The 15,852-nt window shown below is 47.2% G+C and overlaps 1 protein-coding gene across 1 annotated transcript in view; it reads left to right on the forward strand.

The window, feature by feature from the left end:
* Positions 1 to 15,852, forward strand: part of NAT10 (N-acetyltransferase 10) — a 43,440-nt gene that overhangs the window by 6,847 nt on the left and 20,741 nt on the right. The window contains exons 6-15 of the mRNA XM_019551993.1: positions 346 to 407; positions 1,378 to 1,492; positions 7,020 to 7,127; positions 8,255 to 8,388; positions 10,486 to 10,579; positions 11,060 to 11,158; positions 11,711 to 11,847; positions 13,343 to 13,467; positions 13,962 to 14,112; positions 14,716 to 14,812. Of these exons, the coding sequence (XP_019407538.1) occupies positions 346 to 407; positions 1,378 to 1,492; positions 7,020 to 7,127; positions 8,255 to 8,388; positions 10,486 to 10,579; positions 11,060 to 11,158; positions 11,711 to 11,847; positions 13,343 to 13,467; positions 13,962 to 14,112; positions 14,716 to 14,812 (1,122 nt within the window). The remainder of the gene's footprint in view (positions 1 to 345; positions 408 to 1,377; positions 1,493 to 7,019; positions 7,128 to 8,254; positions 8,389 to 10,485; positions 10,580 to 11,059; positions 11,159 to 11,710; positions 11,848 to 13,342; positions 13,468 to 13,961; positions 14,113 to 14,715; positions 14,813 to 15,852) is intronic.

Raw genomic sequence — 15,852 nt, forward strand, 5'->3', positions numbered from 1 at the left:
AGCCTGGGCAGGGTGGAGCATGGGATAAAGCTGTGGGGGTGGCAGAGGGAGTGTTGGCTCCCACTGCTGTGCGCATCCCTGGGAAGGCAGGGGTGGGGCACGTGACCCCCTCCCCCCCATTTGTGCATAGGGCTAGGGTGGGCTGTCCACTGCAGGCTCAGGGCCAGGGGCTGTGCCGGCCTCATCCCAGAGCAGGGCTGGGCTTTGGCTGTGCTCAAGGCAGCAGGGGTGGGAGGGGGGGTTATGGGGTGGGAGGGCCCTACGGTGAATATGCTGCAATGCCTTCACATTGAGAAGGAAGCCCTGAGAGGCTTTATATATATGCTCTTTGCTTTGCTGTTTCAGGATGTACATTCCCGCTACAGAACAGAGGCACACCAGGATGTAGTAGGAAGGTTTAATGAGAGGTGCGTTACTAACAGTTTGAAAACCTTTGCTGATGAGTCTCTATGTGGAAGAAAGGCTTCCAGTGTTTTGACTTAGGCTTGGCAGCGTGTGTTCTGCTAAAATATGAACACATATTTGAATCGTGTTTCTGCACAGCCTTGGCAAGATGTTATGTACTATAATAAAACTGGCTAGTTTTTGTGGTGGAGAAATCATGTAGATAAAACTCATGTATGCTGTATGTGGGGCATTGTGAAGTCACTTAGGTAAATGCTTCTGAAGTGCTTTGAAATCATTGGTTGAAGGACCCTGTAGAAGTACAAATATTAGAGTGATGTTTGCCCAGACTAATGTTGGGTTGATGAGAATTGGATGTTAATGGCTCAGATCATGAACCTCTTGGCATTCAGCTCCCTGTTGTGGCATCATATCAGTTCCTTGTAATGCAGACTTTTTCTGGGCTGAGTGAACTTCATTGTTCTTGTGGTACATACTGGCTTTCTCCATGGGAAGAATGTAGCTAGAAAATGGTAGTTGTGTAGTCTGGTGGGTGAAGCAGAACAAAGGACCAGCTGTAGCTAGACACTTCAGTGGTGGGTGCATAAAAACAAAAAAAAGGCTCTCTTGGCTTCAAGGCTTGTCACATTTAAGTAGGCATTTTCAAATTAACGAACAGAAATTACTGTGAGGCTTTTTTGGAAATCAGTTTATAATTTGGTGGTTGCAGCTTGAAGGGGAGGAGACCCCTCTTTGGAGGAATTGTAGGATGTGGCTATATCTGCTTCATAGAACAGCTTAGCAATACTAAGTATATATGTATGCTGAGTCAATGACCCTGGGATGGAGCCGAACTGTAAAACTGGGAACAAGCATTTCTCCCCTTCATCTCCCCCCGCTATTCCATCTGGAAGGGAGTCAGGATAAGTAAGTTACCTTCATGCTTTGGTGCCATCAGTGCTGTTACTGAATTGGCTTTGTTTGATTGTGCAGGTTCCTTCTGTCTCTGGCTTCTTGCAAGAATTGCATAGTAATTGATGATCAGCTCAACATCCTGCCGGTCTCTAGTCACATGGCAAACATAACACCTGTGCCACCACAATCTCAAGTAAGTGCATCTTGCCTATTTGCACCTGTTCTTGGGAAAAAATGTTTGCTGTTCTTAAAGCTGGATAAAGATGATCATTAACTGTTGACTAAAGAGAGAAGGAGCCAAATTCAAATGATGGTCTCTTGGATTTAGCTGTTTGTATCTGGCAAGAATTACCCATTTGGATTCTGTAGGAGGTAATGCAAGTAATTCTGCTGGGTAGGCTGCGCTTTGAAAAAATCATGCACTAGAAAAATCACTATAGGAAGTGTGCTGCTGTCAGTGCTTTCAGTCTGAACTGTGGATTTGTTCTGACAGCTAAGCATCTTTTGGTGTGCTTTTCAAAAGCATGATGGATTAGCTCACAGACTGAAATACTTCTGGATAGTATAACTGTATTCTGCTGACCAGAGTTCCTGGCAGTGTGCTGGATGTTTTTGCTTAGTGTCTGTCTTACACAGGGCAGTCCAGTATTGCTGCTATGCCCTTGCATTATTCATCAGTGAAATGAAGCGTCTCTGTATAATCTGCAGTTCTTGGGATCCTGTGAAATGGACAGTGCTTTAAGTATGCACATCGCTGTTGGCACTTCGAGTGAGTTGTTGGTTGGGTCCCAAGAAGTTGGATCCATGGTATTAAGTGATACCATAATGCTGGCGGATATGCTAAGCTGCAGGAATTGCTTCTCTTGTTCTTTAACAGTGAAGTTTGCAGGGCCAGCATTGCCTCAGTGACAATGTCACTGCCCTGTGCTCTGTATAGATGAGTGTCCATCATAACTGGCCTAACTTTTTCCTTGTTTGGAAATAGCTTCATGTTACCTTGCCTGCTTGCCAGTTCCATTAAGTTGGGCGTCTCTTATTTATGCCAGTAGTTGTGCTGTTGCAATCATAGAAAATCAGGGCTGGAAGGGACATAAGGAGGTCATCTAGTCCAACCCCCTGCTCAGACCAGGACCAGCCCCAACTAGATCATCCCAGCCAAGGCTTTGTCTAGCTGGGTCTTAAGAACCTCCAAGGATGGAGAGTCCACAACCTCCCTGGGTAACCTGTTTGAGTACTTCACTACCCTCCCAGTGAGGAATCTTTTCCTAATATCTAACGTAGACTTCCCTTGCTGCAACTTGAGACAGTTGCTTCTTGTTTTGTCATCTGCCAGCACTAAGCTCCATCCTCTTCGTTATTAAATCCTCCCTCAGTCTTCTTTCTCTTCTCCAGACTAAATAAGCCCAGTTCCCTCAGCTTTTCCACATAGGTCATGTTCCTCAGCCCTCTAACCATTTTCATTCTCTACCTAGTCCTCTAACCATTTTTGTTCCAAGCAGTGATTCTGCCTTCAATGTACCTGAAGTTATGCTGAGTTGGAGATTAAACGACCAAAAACACATACTGGAATGGGTGTGGTGTCTGAGATATTAAAAAAACAACTAGGAAATATAGATGCATTTTCTATTTAAGGCTAGTGTGAATTGTGTATGCAAATGCACTCGGCTTTGAAAAATCTCAACTTCAATGGGAACGAGAAAATGTAGCCACAGAAAGAGAAGATGATTATGTCACTGAAAACGTATAGCCCCGCCTCTGTAATTGAGTATTGTTGACAGTGCAGATGTCTCAACAGTGGGTGATTCCTGCATCCTTTGAATTGCAGTATCTAATCATAGGAGGTGGAGCAGGAGGGGGCTGAGAGTTATAGCTTTGAATTTCCTTGTATATTGGAGCCTAATGTAATGGTTTGACTTGCTTTTATAATTTGGTATGCTGCATCAATAGCAAGATTTGTGGAGGTGTTGACCTCAGTAACTCAGAGGTGTGATAAGTTTCTTTAATAGGGGGAGAGAGAGATAATATGCAGTTTTCTAAAGAAGTGCCACAGTAATTGTGTAGGTCGGGGGTGTCCAACCTTTTTGAATGTGGGGCCGGATCATGAACTTTTTATCACCCAGTGGGCTGGCGAGCCATATTCAAACACCCTCTGTCCTGGCCAGAGAGACCCTGCCTGTGTAGCCCTACTGCACCTGCCTGTTACTGCAAGGTTCACGGTAGCTGCTGGTGGGCAGGGGCAGGAGAGACCGATTCTGCGTCCAGCCAGCTACTGCCCCAGAGACTGAAGGAGAGAAATAAACAGCTCCACATCTCCATCCCCCGAGCAGCGTAGCCCCATGAGCCAGTGCTGCCTGAGGGGGGCTGGAGTGAGGTGGCCACTGCACTGCAGCCCCTCACCCGCCCACCCGCACATGGTGCCTGGCCACCCTTACATGCAGCCCTGGTGGCCTCAGTGCTGCGAGCCCGGAGCGCGGGGTCCGGCAGACACTGGCTCCTACTGCCTTGCCCCACAGAGGTCGTGCCAGGACCCCGCCTGCTGAGGCCCCCCCAGTGCTGATGTCCCACGTGCTGCTGGGGACGGAAGGAGGCCGGCAGGTCGGCACCTGCCAGCAGAAGCAGCAGCAGAGCCGTGTGCTGCTTGGGACTGACCGGTGCAGGCAGGGGAAAATGCAGCTGAGCCCCTGCCACTCCAACCGGGCTTATCCCATCCCGAGTGGCACACAGCTCCATCACCGCTTCTGCTGGCTGGTACAGACCCAGCCGGGCTCCTCCCGTCCCCAGCAGCTTGTGGGAAGCCGGCTTCAGCCACGTGCTGTTCCGGATGGGATGGACACAGGCCAGGAAAAGCAGCATGCAGCTGAAGCCGGGTTCCCACGTGCTGCTGGGGACAGGAGGAGCTCGGCTGGGTCTGCAGAAGCAGCAGTGGAGCCATGTGCTGCTCAGAACGGGACGGGACAAGCCTGGCCGGAGCAGCAGGGGCTGAGCTGCATTTTCCCTCTGCCTGCACCAGTCAGTCCCAAGGGGCACACAGTTCTGCCACCACTTCTGCTGGCTGGTACTGACTTGGCCGGCCTCCTCCCACATGCTGCTGGGGATGGGAATCTGGCTTCAGCTGCGTGCTGCTCCAGACCTGCCCGGGTCGGCACCAGCCAGCAGAGGCAGCGGCGGAGCCATGTGTCACTTGGGACTGACTGGCGCAGGTAGGGGGAAAGTGCAGCTGAGCCTCTGCTGCTCCGGCTGGGCTCATCCTGTCCAGAGCGGCACATAGCTACTCCTCTTCCCACACACACCACATCGGCAACGTCAAGCTGACGCAGCACGTGTGGGAACCTTGTCCCTTCCCCAGCCCTTCAGCAGCCATTAGAAGGCTGCTGAGGGACAAGGGGTGGGAACGAAAGTAAATGGTGTTTATTTTCATTTCCCGTGGCACACTGCGGGCCTCAGAAAATGCCTTGGCGGGCCATGTGGACAAGCCTGGTGTAGGTAGACAGGTACTCGAGAAAATAAGATTTAATAGTGACTTGCCTGCAAGACAGAAATGATAGTGTATGTTCTGAACAGTAAACATTACAAGGTGTAGCCCAGAAGAGACCTCCTGAGTTGGATGCTCTCTCCTAGACCATGGGAAACATGCCTTCCTCTAGCAAGGCAGTAACTCTTGTAAGGACCTCTGCTTGAATGCTAGGCAAATAGTTATTGGCAGTAGGGGAACTCTGTGCAATATGATTGCCTATTTTGTTTCCTATTTGAGTAGTAAGCAGTAGATGATTGATTAGTACTGAATCCATTTCCCCAATAACATATATATATATATGCATGAAATGAAGGGAGTCAGGATAATTAAGTTACCCTCACGCTATACAGAATGACATGTTTGCGTGCATCAGCCAGTAGCGATCACTTTCTTTGCACAAGCACCTTTGAAGATTAAGTGTACACCATTTAGAGGAATACTGATAAAGACTTTTTTGGCTGATACTGATGGCTGATTTATTAACCAGCCATTTCAGCCAATACTGATCCGATAGCCAAGATGCAGCCCAGGAGCTTAGAGAGCAATATCTGGCTGGTAAGACTGGAGGGGGAGAAGGGGTGTGGAGGGGAACACATCAAGGCGCCTGCGGTGAGGGAGGCAGGGGCAGGCGTTGCTGGGGCAGAGCGCGGGAGAAAGTCGTGTGTGTGTGTGGTGGGGAGGGAGCACCCCGGGGGGGGGCATGTGCCCTTTGGATTTGTGCATAGGGCGAGGACAAGCTGCCTGCTGTAGGCTTGGGGCCTGGGGCTGTGCTGGCCTCTTCCTGATCGGTGGGGGGGGCTGGGCTGGGGCTGCAGGTAGGAGTGGGGTGGGCAGCTGCAGCACTGGGGGAGCTATGGGGTGGGCTACAGCCCCTCAAAGTTTGCCATAGCCTGTCCTTATTGCAGCTCCAGCTGAGCCCCTGTGCCAGGAAGATACTGTTGGCCCCAAGCCCACAGCAGGCAGCTCGCCTTCGCCCTGCACACAAATCCAGGGGGCACATGCCCCCATGCCTCTCCCAGGAGTGTGGGAGCCAAACCCTGGACAAGCCACCCGTGGCTCCATGCTATGACTCACCTCACCCTGGCTGGGCAGCTCCTGCCCCTGCCTCTTCCCCATTCTGTCCTTCAGCATGGGGGGGTCTTAATCTGCACCCCCATGCCCCTTCCCCCCAACATACCTCCCCCCATAGACTTACCAGTGAGACACTGCTTTCCAAGCTCCTGGGATACATGTCTGTGCACATGGCATGTGACATCAGTGACATTATCGGGAACATCGGCCAAAAAAAGTCAGTTGCCAATAATGTCAATTTTTTCCTTTTATTGGTGCCAATATGATATGGCACAATATATCAGTGTACCTCTGACACCATTAGCTGTCCTTTCATTATTCAGATTTGTTGTGAAACAGTTTCAAAGTATATTCAGATAATGCTAAATGTCTGACTTCTGGATTAGAGCAGGGGCTGGAAAACCAGGACCCTGAATCCCATTCCTGATGCCTAGCAGATTGCTCTACCTCTATCCTTATTTCGGTTTTCCTCTCTCAAATATGCAGTGTTTATCACTTCATGAGATATTGTCTGGCTTGACTAGTATTTGTGAAGTGGTTGGCAGTATTTTGTATTCTGAGTAAAGTAGAACGCTAAGGCTTTTACAACCTCCTGCACTAACCTAGTTGTCTAGGGGCAAACTGTCTGTTGTTTGCTGTGCCCTTCAGACTGCAATAATACGTAGCAGTCTGGGTTGGTCTAAAATGCCGTGTCAGCACGATTCTTTATGTGCCTTGGTGGGTATGCCTTACTTGCAGTTTTACTTTCTTGTAATTTGTAGCTTATTTTTCTTTCAGTAGTCTAAAGATGTGTTTAAAAAATATGCTTCCAAGATGCAGATATCACCATAATATCTCCTTCCAGTTAATACATTACTATTAGTTTTCTGTAACCTAGAACTGAGGATGGAAAATGTTCTAAGTACAGAGGTGACAGGCTCCCCATCACTTACTTATCCCTTATTTTGACAGATGGAAGACCCAAATTTGTATTTATCCCATACAAGTCTGAATCCTGTGCCACTGATTCAGTTTGCAATAGCACTTCCTTTCAGTTATCTTTACCTGGCAGAGAACTGCATGATGCCTGGGGAAGGCGCAGCTATGTTGACTAGGCCCTTATTAATCTTGTTGTGGTAATATCTCTTTCTCTCAGGAGGATAGCCTCAGCCCTCAGGAGCTGGAGCTGAGGGAGTTGAAGGACAGCCTGCAGGATACCCAACCTGTTGGCGTGCTGGTGGAGAGCTGTAAAACTCTGGATCAGGTGAGCATATAGTTAAATTGGGGGTGTTGCTGTGACAGATGCACATCATTCACTGGTGATATTTAAAAGCCTGTGCACCAGTGCTGCCTCCGACAGGAGATAAACTCTGTCTTGGGCTGCTTGACTTGAGAGCCCTGGGAAGCCACTTCAAGTGATTTCATTAATGAAAGGAAGAATTAGAATGGTGAGAGGCAGGAAACTTGTGCGAGCAAGTCCACACGAAGGACTGACGTGGAGGGAATGGCTCTGTGCCCTTTAAGCATTAGGTGTTCCAGTAGCTCGGCAATTCAGACAGAAGTTTGATTGACTGATCTTCCTTATAGGATGGAAAAAGAGAACTTGCTAAATGCAAGACCCACCTACAGTAATTCAGATGACAGGTCCAGATTACCAAAGCTTGTTTGTGCAAGGCTTTGTTCTAATGCCAAGGCCTTTCTGTTCCCTTTGTTATGTGGAGTTCCAGCAGAAGGTTGACCATGAGAATTAGCTCTACATACTCATTTCATAGCCTTGTAGAATTAAAAAAGGGGGCTCCTTTGGCCCAGCAGAAAGTAGCTTCTGTGGACTACTTCCTTGGTATGGCCTGTTCATGGCTTTTGTCAGGAAGTGAGCATTAGTGGGTAGAATTGGGCCTGGGACTAGCAACTCTTCCTCTTGGCTTACTGTATGTCTTTGTTGTATGACCTGCTGCGTTACTCCCTAAACCTTGTTGTGGCTCTGTACAACAGCATCTGTACAATGGGTCAAATGTCACACTACCTCTTGGTGGTGTTGGGCACATACATAGGAGTTATGTATCTAATTGTCATTTATTCCTTTGAAAATCTTCCTCTGCAAAATTTCTTGAAGTTATGTAGTAAAAAGTCTTGTAGTAGTCCCCCAGTATCATCATTCTTATTGTACTCTGTCCTGTCCTGCCCTGGCCCTGCCCAAGGGTTCTGGTAAGCTCAGTATCAAAGCTCAGTATCAAGCAGCAAAACTAAGTTGTTTGGCTGGTTTCAGCCTCTGCCACTCATTCCTTACTTTCCTACATCCAAGAAAGGAATAGGCCACTAGCAATAGTGTTTCTGCACATGGCTTTAATACTGTGATAGACCCAACTTCTGTGTGTGCTTCTGGTTCCACAGGCAAAAGCAGTTTTGAAATTTATTGAAGCCATTTCTGAGAAGACCCTGAGGAGCACTGTGACCTTAACTGCTGCCCGGGGGCGCGGTAAATCTGCTGCCTTGGGACTGGCTATAGCTGGAGCTGTGGCCTTTGGGTGAGTTTCGCTTCTAGCTTTCCAGGCTTTATTTGTAACTGTCAACTGTAAGGAAGCTGTGAAGGATTTGTGAGGTTTAGTCCCTTCTAGTCCTATGTCCCTCTTCCTGCAGAGGCTTTTTACTTATTTGGATGCATGTTTATGCTGACTTCTGAATTTTTGTAATGTCATAGTGTAACAGAAAATGCTAAATCTTTAAAATGTAGAATAACTTCATATTTAAAAAAATTGTGTAAGTAACAAGGATTTAGCAATTACCACGCTTACCCAAGTCCAAGACTACTTTGAAGCTAAGATGACCTCTCAATAATTAGATTCTGTACATGGAAAATTAAAAATTCTAAATCTAATTACTGAAGGATCATCTTAAATTCATACTCCTTCCCCACTCCCCCCAGTGCGGGAACAGGAAAGCAATGGCAGGGAAGCAAGTGGCTTGACCATACCATGCCTCCCCTTGCTCTCCCATGCTTGCATCCCTGCTGCCTACCCTGGCACCTGCCCCCCACCCTTTTCCCTTCCTTTGTGCTGCTATCCCCAACTAATCTGGGTTCAAGTGGAGCTCCAGGTCCATCCTACAGGGAAATCCCCTTGTCTTTCCCTGTGGCTAGGAGCAGGCACTGAAAGAAGACGCCTGCACATTCCTGTTGCTATTCCTGGCTGATCTGAGCTACCTGCATAGCTGCTTCATGCAGTGTAGGGCAGGAGTGGGTCAAGTGCAGCTCTGGGGCTCCCCCTGCACCCATATTAGGTAAGGACACCAGTGTTCCCCACAGTTCCTGTCTGGAGTAATCCCATACTTGATTCTGAGATGAGGCATTGTCTCCCCTATGTTGTGGGAGTGGGGGAAGGATAGTGCTCATCTTGGAATTGAGTAAATATGGTCATCCTGTAGTAGATCCAATGGCTAATATTAGCTGAGCATAACAGTGGGTGCATCTACACATGCAGTTAAGTGTATTAAACTGTTCCTAGGTACACATCTATACGTGCACCTGTATTGGAAGCAAATTGAGCCCAACCGGTATAGCCTAGTCCAGGATTGCTCCTGCCCTGTTGTGCCCCTCTGCAGCAGCCAAGGGGAGGTCCAGGCTCCCCTAGGTGCTAGTTCCAGGCTGGCAGGGGAATGGGCGGGAGCTGTCAGACCTCTCCCAGGAGAAACCATGAGTGTACGGATGTTCAGGGTTTTTCTTCAAATGACAAAAACAGCCATTCTGGGAGAAAAATAAACTGGAAGCAACCAGGGTTAAATGGCTCATATGAGTTTCTCCTGAGAGAGTGAATGTCTGTATAATTTTCTGAGAGAAGAGACAGCATAGTTTTCCAGCATCCCAGGATGCTTTGCTGATCAGGGCTGTCCTATGCATTGCTGCTGTTCTGTCTCTGTTCGGACTGGGGGAGCCTGCAGAGCATGCTGAGATGTGTGCACCAGGCCCCTTGGCTGCACAGCACTGCATGCTCTCTGGGGCTCAGCATTCAAATGTCTATTCAGGCATCTTCAGGTATGTTTTTCTACCAAGAGAACACACTTGGGAGAATTATCCCAGATCATTTGGAAATGTGTGCACAGCCTACATGTTTGCAGAATCCAAATTCACATAGGAAGACAATATACCTATTATTTGATATTGTGTCCAGAGAATGGAAGGCTCAGAGTTCCAGTTAACATTTTTGTGCTGGTACATATAGCATGTCGTGGGAGGGCCTTCAAGGGAAATTCCACAGGAAAACTTCTTTGTAGGATTACTGTTTGTAGGCAACTTGGAGCAAGTGAGTGTTGAATGTGTGAAATTAAGTTTGGGCTGCTGGATGTTGTGGTATAGTAGTGTCTACAGTAGGCCCTCCCACAACATCCTATATGTACCAGCCCAAAAATGTTAACTGGAACTCTGAGCCCTCCATTTTCTGGACACAATATCAAATAATAGGTGTTTGGTATAATACTATTTTTGGTATAATACATTTTATATAATTTTAGATGTACTTTCTTTGTAAAAGACCATGTATCCTGCAGTGTTTAACATGCCACGTATATAGCAAGCTATTCATGTTTCTTCCTATGGAGGGGTTTAAAGCCATGTTTGCTTTCCTTTCCAGGTACTCTAATATCTTTGTCACGTCTCCTAGTCCAGATAACCTTCACACACTGTTTGAGTTTGTGTTTAAAGGCTTTGATGCACTGCAGTACCAGGTGAGGAGGGCAGATTATTTATTGTAAGAAAAGCATCACTTTTCAGTAGGGATTTAGAATTGCATCTGTAATTTGGGTACTACATGGTTATCTAGAGGTGATGGTTTTTAGCTTTGGGATGTTTGTTCCTAAGAATCTTTTATTATACTCTGTAGAGATCTGTAGGGAATCACTGTGACTTGATGTTTTACATTTAACATTTGTAAATCTGAGAAATAGATTTATTGGTGTGTGAAAAGGGATCCTGGTTTTACCACACGCTTTCCAATTGTGGGCCCTCTGTTTCAGACTGAGGCCTTCATTACAGATTTATCCACAGGCTCATGATTTGTGACAGATTCTGAATTGGAAAGGTTTATAAATATGAATTGGCGAGGTGCGCATGGAGGGGGAATGCGACACTTGCCTGGCCTCCCCCACCCTGCTTTGCTGACCTGTTGTTCTGTTGCCTCATGGCAGTTCATGTTGCGTCTTTTTCAGGAGCATTTGGACTATGAAATTATTCAGTCTTTGAACCCTGAATTTAACAAAGCAGTTGTCAGAGTGAACGTGTTCAAGGAACACAGACAGACCATCCAGGTAATTAGTCTCCCATCTTTGTTTCTTGCTTGTGGCCTTCGGCATTATGGTACCCCACCAGCGTTCTAATCTTAAGTGTGTTTGTTCTACCTAAAGCATAACAGTATTACTCATCACTGTCCGTACAAGGAATTTTTACCTTTAAACAACTGTTTTCCTGATCAGTAGCTTCCACAAAGGAAATCTGCCAGTCTCTGTGGAGGTCCTGTCTGTTGAGGACCCTTAGGTGGGTCTTGCAGGTCATTTCTTTTTCCCTTGGGCACAAATGTTCAGCTAAGGGTCATGAAGGAGAACGGATTTATAGCAGTCAAGAAAAATAACGGAAAATTAATATGATATAGTCAGGCATGCACTTGATTTACTTCGATGAAACCTTCTTTCAGCTACTCTGACAGTGCTTGTACTCCATTTCCCTTCAAACAAAGACAGGGACTTCAGAAGATAACTGCTCACATAGGGCTGCAACTGTCTATCTTTTGGAGTTGCCTCAGTTCCCAGATAGCTGCTGGGTCAGCGATTACCTTCAGTAAAATGCTGCTTCGCTCCTTGCAGTACATACACCCTGCAGATGCTGTGAAACTGGGCCAGGCTGAACTCGTGGTGATTGATGAAGCTGCTGCCATCCCTCTCCCCCTGGTAAAAAACCTGCTGGGCCCTTACCTTGTTTTCATGGCTTCCACGATTAATGGGTAAGAGATTCATGGGGAGACTCCTTGTCGTTACCTGCTTGTCTAACTCCTTATGCCTGACAGCCCCTTCTGAAACTGTCACTTTAATTCTCTTTCATGTATCATTTATTGGTATGGACTTGCATATATTGTCTGTGTCTGGCATGAGGAAATGCTCTGTCCTGTCTTTGCTTAAGGAGCATATATATGAGAGAAATGCTGAAGCGTTTTTCAGGGAAGGGCATATACACTGTTGGTGGAGAACTGCATTCTTCCTTCGCTGTAGGGGAGGACTGACCTTTCCAGCACAGGTCATTCCAGTCTGCCTGCCTGAAGTCCCCCTCTCTTTCTTCTGGGCGCTGAACCCTCCCTTCCTGCTGAGCTGCAGGGCACTGCTGTAGAAAAGCTGCTCTCTTGCTCTGCCAATGTCTGCCCTTCAGCAGTGGGTGAGGTGATTTGTGTGGGCATAAAGGAAAGTCCTGGAGCAGTCATCAGTATTTTCACATTATAAAAGTGGCTGTCTGTCTGTCTGTCATGCTTTATTCACATTCTGATTGGCTGACCTGAAACAACCAATCAGAGTGCAAATACAGTGTTGGGACAGGAGGTGGTGGCACGGCAGAGCTCTGCCATAGTGGCGGGGATGCAGGGGATGGAGGCGGTGCCAGCAGGAACCAGCAATGGTGGAGTGGACAGGGTGGGGCGAGGCCATCAGAGTTGGCCTTGTCCCTCCCCGTGTCCACCCCCCCCCATGCCCCTTGGAGGTGGCGGCAGCAGCTCGGTGTGGGGGAGTGGGGTCAGGATGCTGCAGGGGTTGCGAGGCTGCCAGTGCTGGCCTCGGCCTGCGCTTCTCCCGTTCTGTTGTCACAGCCTGCCCGGCTGATGTGGCAGCAGTGGGGGGAAGCAGCGGGCGTGCCATGGTGTCGGGAGGCAAAGAGTGTGCCCAGGGGAGGGGAGGGGAGGAGAAGTGGAGCAGGCCCGAGGTGAGGAGAAGCCAGCATGCCATGGGGGTGGGGGAGCAGGCCTCCCCCTCTCCTCCCATGCCCCCCACCTCTGCCATCACCACTTCTGTATCAGCCTAGGCCAGCTGCTTCCCCCCCACCACAGCAAGCTGACTTTTCCCCACGCTTGGGCCCACTCCCCCCCCCGCTGCCATGGGGAACAGGGGAGCGGGCCCGGACTACAAGCGGCAGGAGGGAAGAGGGGAGTGGGCCTGGACCTGCCCCCCATGTCATTCTTGACAGCCAATTGGCTAGTAGGTACATAGTAGCATAAAACATCTTGGCTGGGCTTTCCCTCCCCCTTGTTACTACATTTTGGTGCCTCTGTGCATCTCATGGGTACAGCAAGGCCACAAGAAACATAGTAATAGCACCAGAACAGAGGTAATGCCATAAGTTTTTGGATTGGCACCTTCCCCCCACAGTTCAGAGGGGAGGGAGGGAGGCAAGAGGGTTGTAGCTGGGGGTTTGGGTCACACTCCTCTCACCTGCTGCTTGTTGATGTAATTGCTTAGGTATGAAGGCACTGGTCGATCATTATCCCTGAAGCTGATTCAGCAGCTGCGGCAGCAGAGTGCACAAGCCCAAGTCAGCATGACAGCAGAGAACAAATCAACAGCTACAACTAAACTTGCCTCAGGTACCATGCAAGGCTGACATCGCTGAGGACGAATATTTAACTCAAAATACCAGTACCTCTTTTATTAATACATCTTGTAAAAGATTACTCCCTGCCTGTATATTTGAACTTTTGCAGCTACAGGCTGGGAGGGGGTGGAGAGTAGCAAGAGACTTGTTCTGTAACTGGGCTCTTGGGCTAACCTCACCAAAACACCTTGCTGCCTGCATATTTCTTGTGCAGTCATGGCTGCAACAACACTCCACCCCTATTAAATCAAATGTGGAAGTAGGCTAAGCAGCTCCCTTTTGAGAGGAAGTGTTTGGTTGTCCCTGCAGAGACTGTCATGGTTTCTTTTCCTCTTCTTTTCTTTTTTTTTTTTCCTGAGCAGGTGTTACTTCTGATCTCTTCCAGCTCCAGGCGTTGAAGGGTCTTGATTGTGTCTGATTCCTTTATCAGCCATCACTTCAACTTCAAAACTGCTTGTTATTTTTCTTTTAAATCTCTCTTTGCAGCTCGTACATTGCATGAGGTCTCGCTGCATGAGTCCATCAGATATGCCCCTGGAGACCCTGTGGAAAAATGGCTTAATGACTTGCTATGTTTGGATTGTCTCAGTATCACGAGGATCATTTCTGGCTGTCCATTACCTGAAACCTGTGACTTGTATCCTTGCTGAAATCAATGCCCTTTATTATTAAATGGCTTATTCCTAATTATGGCAGGGTGAGCAAGAGGTTAATAGTGGCTGACCAGACTGTTGCTGAGAGGTTGGGTCCCTCTGGATTCTTGTTTCCCCCTAATGCAGTTTATAATTCAGCTTCGTTGTACTGGTCTGTGGCACAGTTGACTCTCTCTCTCTCTCTCCTTTTTATACCAGAATAAGAGCTAACCACAGCCTAGTCTAGGTGATGGAGACCTGATGAAAAAGTCCGTTGCAGTGAATGGAAGGCTTTTTTCTATTAACTGTAATGCCTTTGTTTTAGTCAGTATTCTCTAAGTAGAGAGGAGCATGCATTTAACCACTTCAACTTTTTTCATACTTTTAACTAAAAATTGAAGTTCTCACTTAGTGCTGACTGTGCTGTGTGGGTTCAGTGAGCACAAGGAGGCTGAAGCCTAAAGAATAAGGCATCTGCCCTTCCTGCTGGGAAGATGCCAACGGAATATAAGGGCACTTAGTTCATATTGTAAAGGCATAGGGAGAATTGCTTTCAGGTTCTGATAAAAAAATCTCTGGCTGCTTCCTTCCTTGACCACTATACATAGATATTATGTAAATAGAGACACCCTCTTCTGTTACCACAAGGCATCAGAAATTTTTCTTCAGCGGCTGATGGCCCTCTACGTAGCTTCACATTACAAGGTAATATTGTTGCCATGTTGGTCAGCACTGTCAATCTGTGGTTTTTAGAAAGGTCTAGTTGTCTTGAGTATGCTGTTACCATAGGTTGTTAAGGCACTGAAAAGTTATCTCCATTCCCTGCTTTCTACAGTACTGTTTTTGTTCTGTCCTCTTACAGCTTACAGTCATACTTTGCCCATAAAAGCATAAGGTTCTGGAGTAAACCTTCCTGGTTGTGAAACCTTCCAGACTGATTATGTCTGTGCAGCTTCTAGACTAGAGCAAGCCCAGGTCCACTGTCTCCTCTCTTCTGCCTGCAGTTTCAAATTAAGTAGTATTTTGGTCCAGAAGGTGTCTGAGCTGTTGGCCTGACTCTCCATATCTAGAGAGTCTAGAAGCAGTGCTAGGGGTGTGGGCTCGGGGCTGCTGCTTGAGCCATTCAGCCCTACTCTTGAGTCTTCTATGAATTCTGACTTGGAGGTGTCAAGGCATGAGGTTTATTTCTTGCAGGTGGCCCTGGGTTCACTCTAGATACTCAGTATAATGTTAGATATGGTCATTATCTTTGCACAGAGCTTGATAGCTAAATTGGATGTAACTGATGAGCTCTTTTCAGTAGGTGTTACTGCAGTAATAAGAACTGGATTTTTGGAACAGTTTTCTGTTAATTTTGAGAGTCATAGTGATAACCCACAAAATATGTTACAATTGGGGGAGGAATTGAATTCAGTACTTAGTAGTAGTCATTGATTTGTTTTCCAAAGTCAGAAAGTATCATAGCAAAACAGTATTATGCAGAACGGTTCTTAATGTTTTTTTTATGTATACTGGGGAGAACATGCAAAATAATATACAGGCAGTCCTCAGACTTACAGCACAGCTGGTTCCTGAAAACTGTCTTGAGTCAAAACGTTGTAACTTGGAACCAATTTTCTCATAAGAACAATGTTATAAGTGGAGGATTGGTTCCTGAACCAAGGCCGCATACCCTATTTTCACCAAAAGTACCCCAGAATTTTGTACTTGATCAATTTATAGATGAGTAATATAGCTACATTAAT

This window comes from Crocodylus porosus, unplaced genomic scaffold (genome assembly GCF_001723895.1).
Source record: "Crocodylus porosus isolate Cpor-Errol unplaced genomic scaffold, CroPor_comp1, whole genome shotgun sequence".
Taxonomy (NCBI): domain Eukaryota; kingdom Metazoa; phylum Chordata; order Crocodylia; family Crocodylidae; genus Crocodylus; species Crocodylus porosus.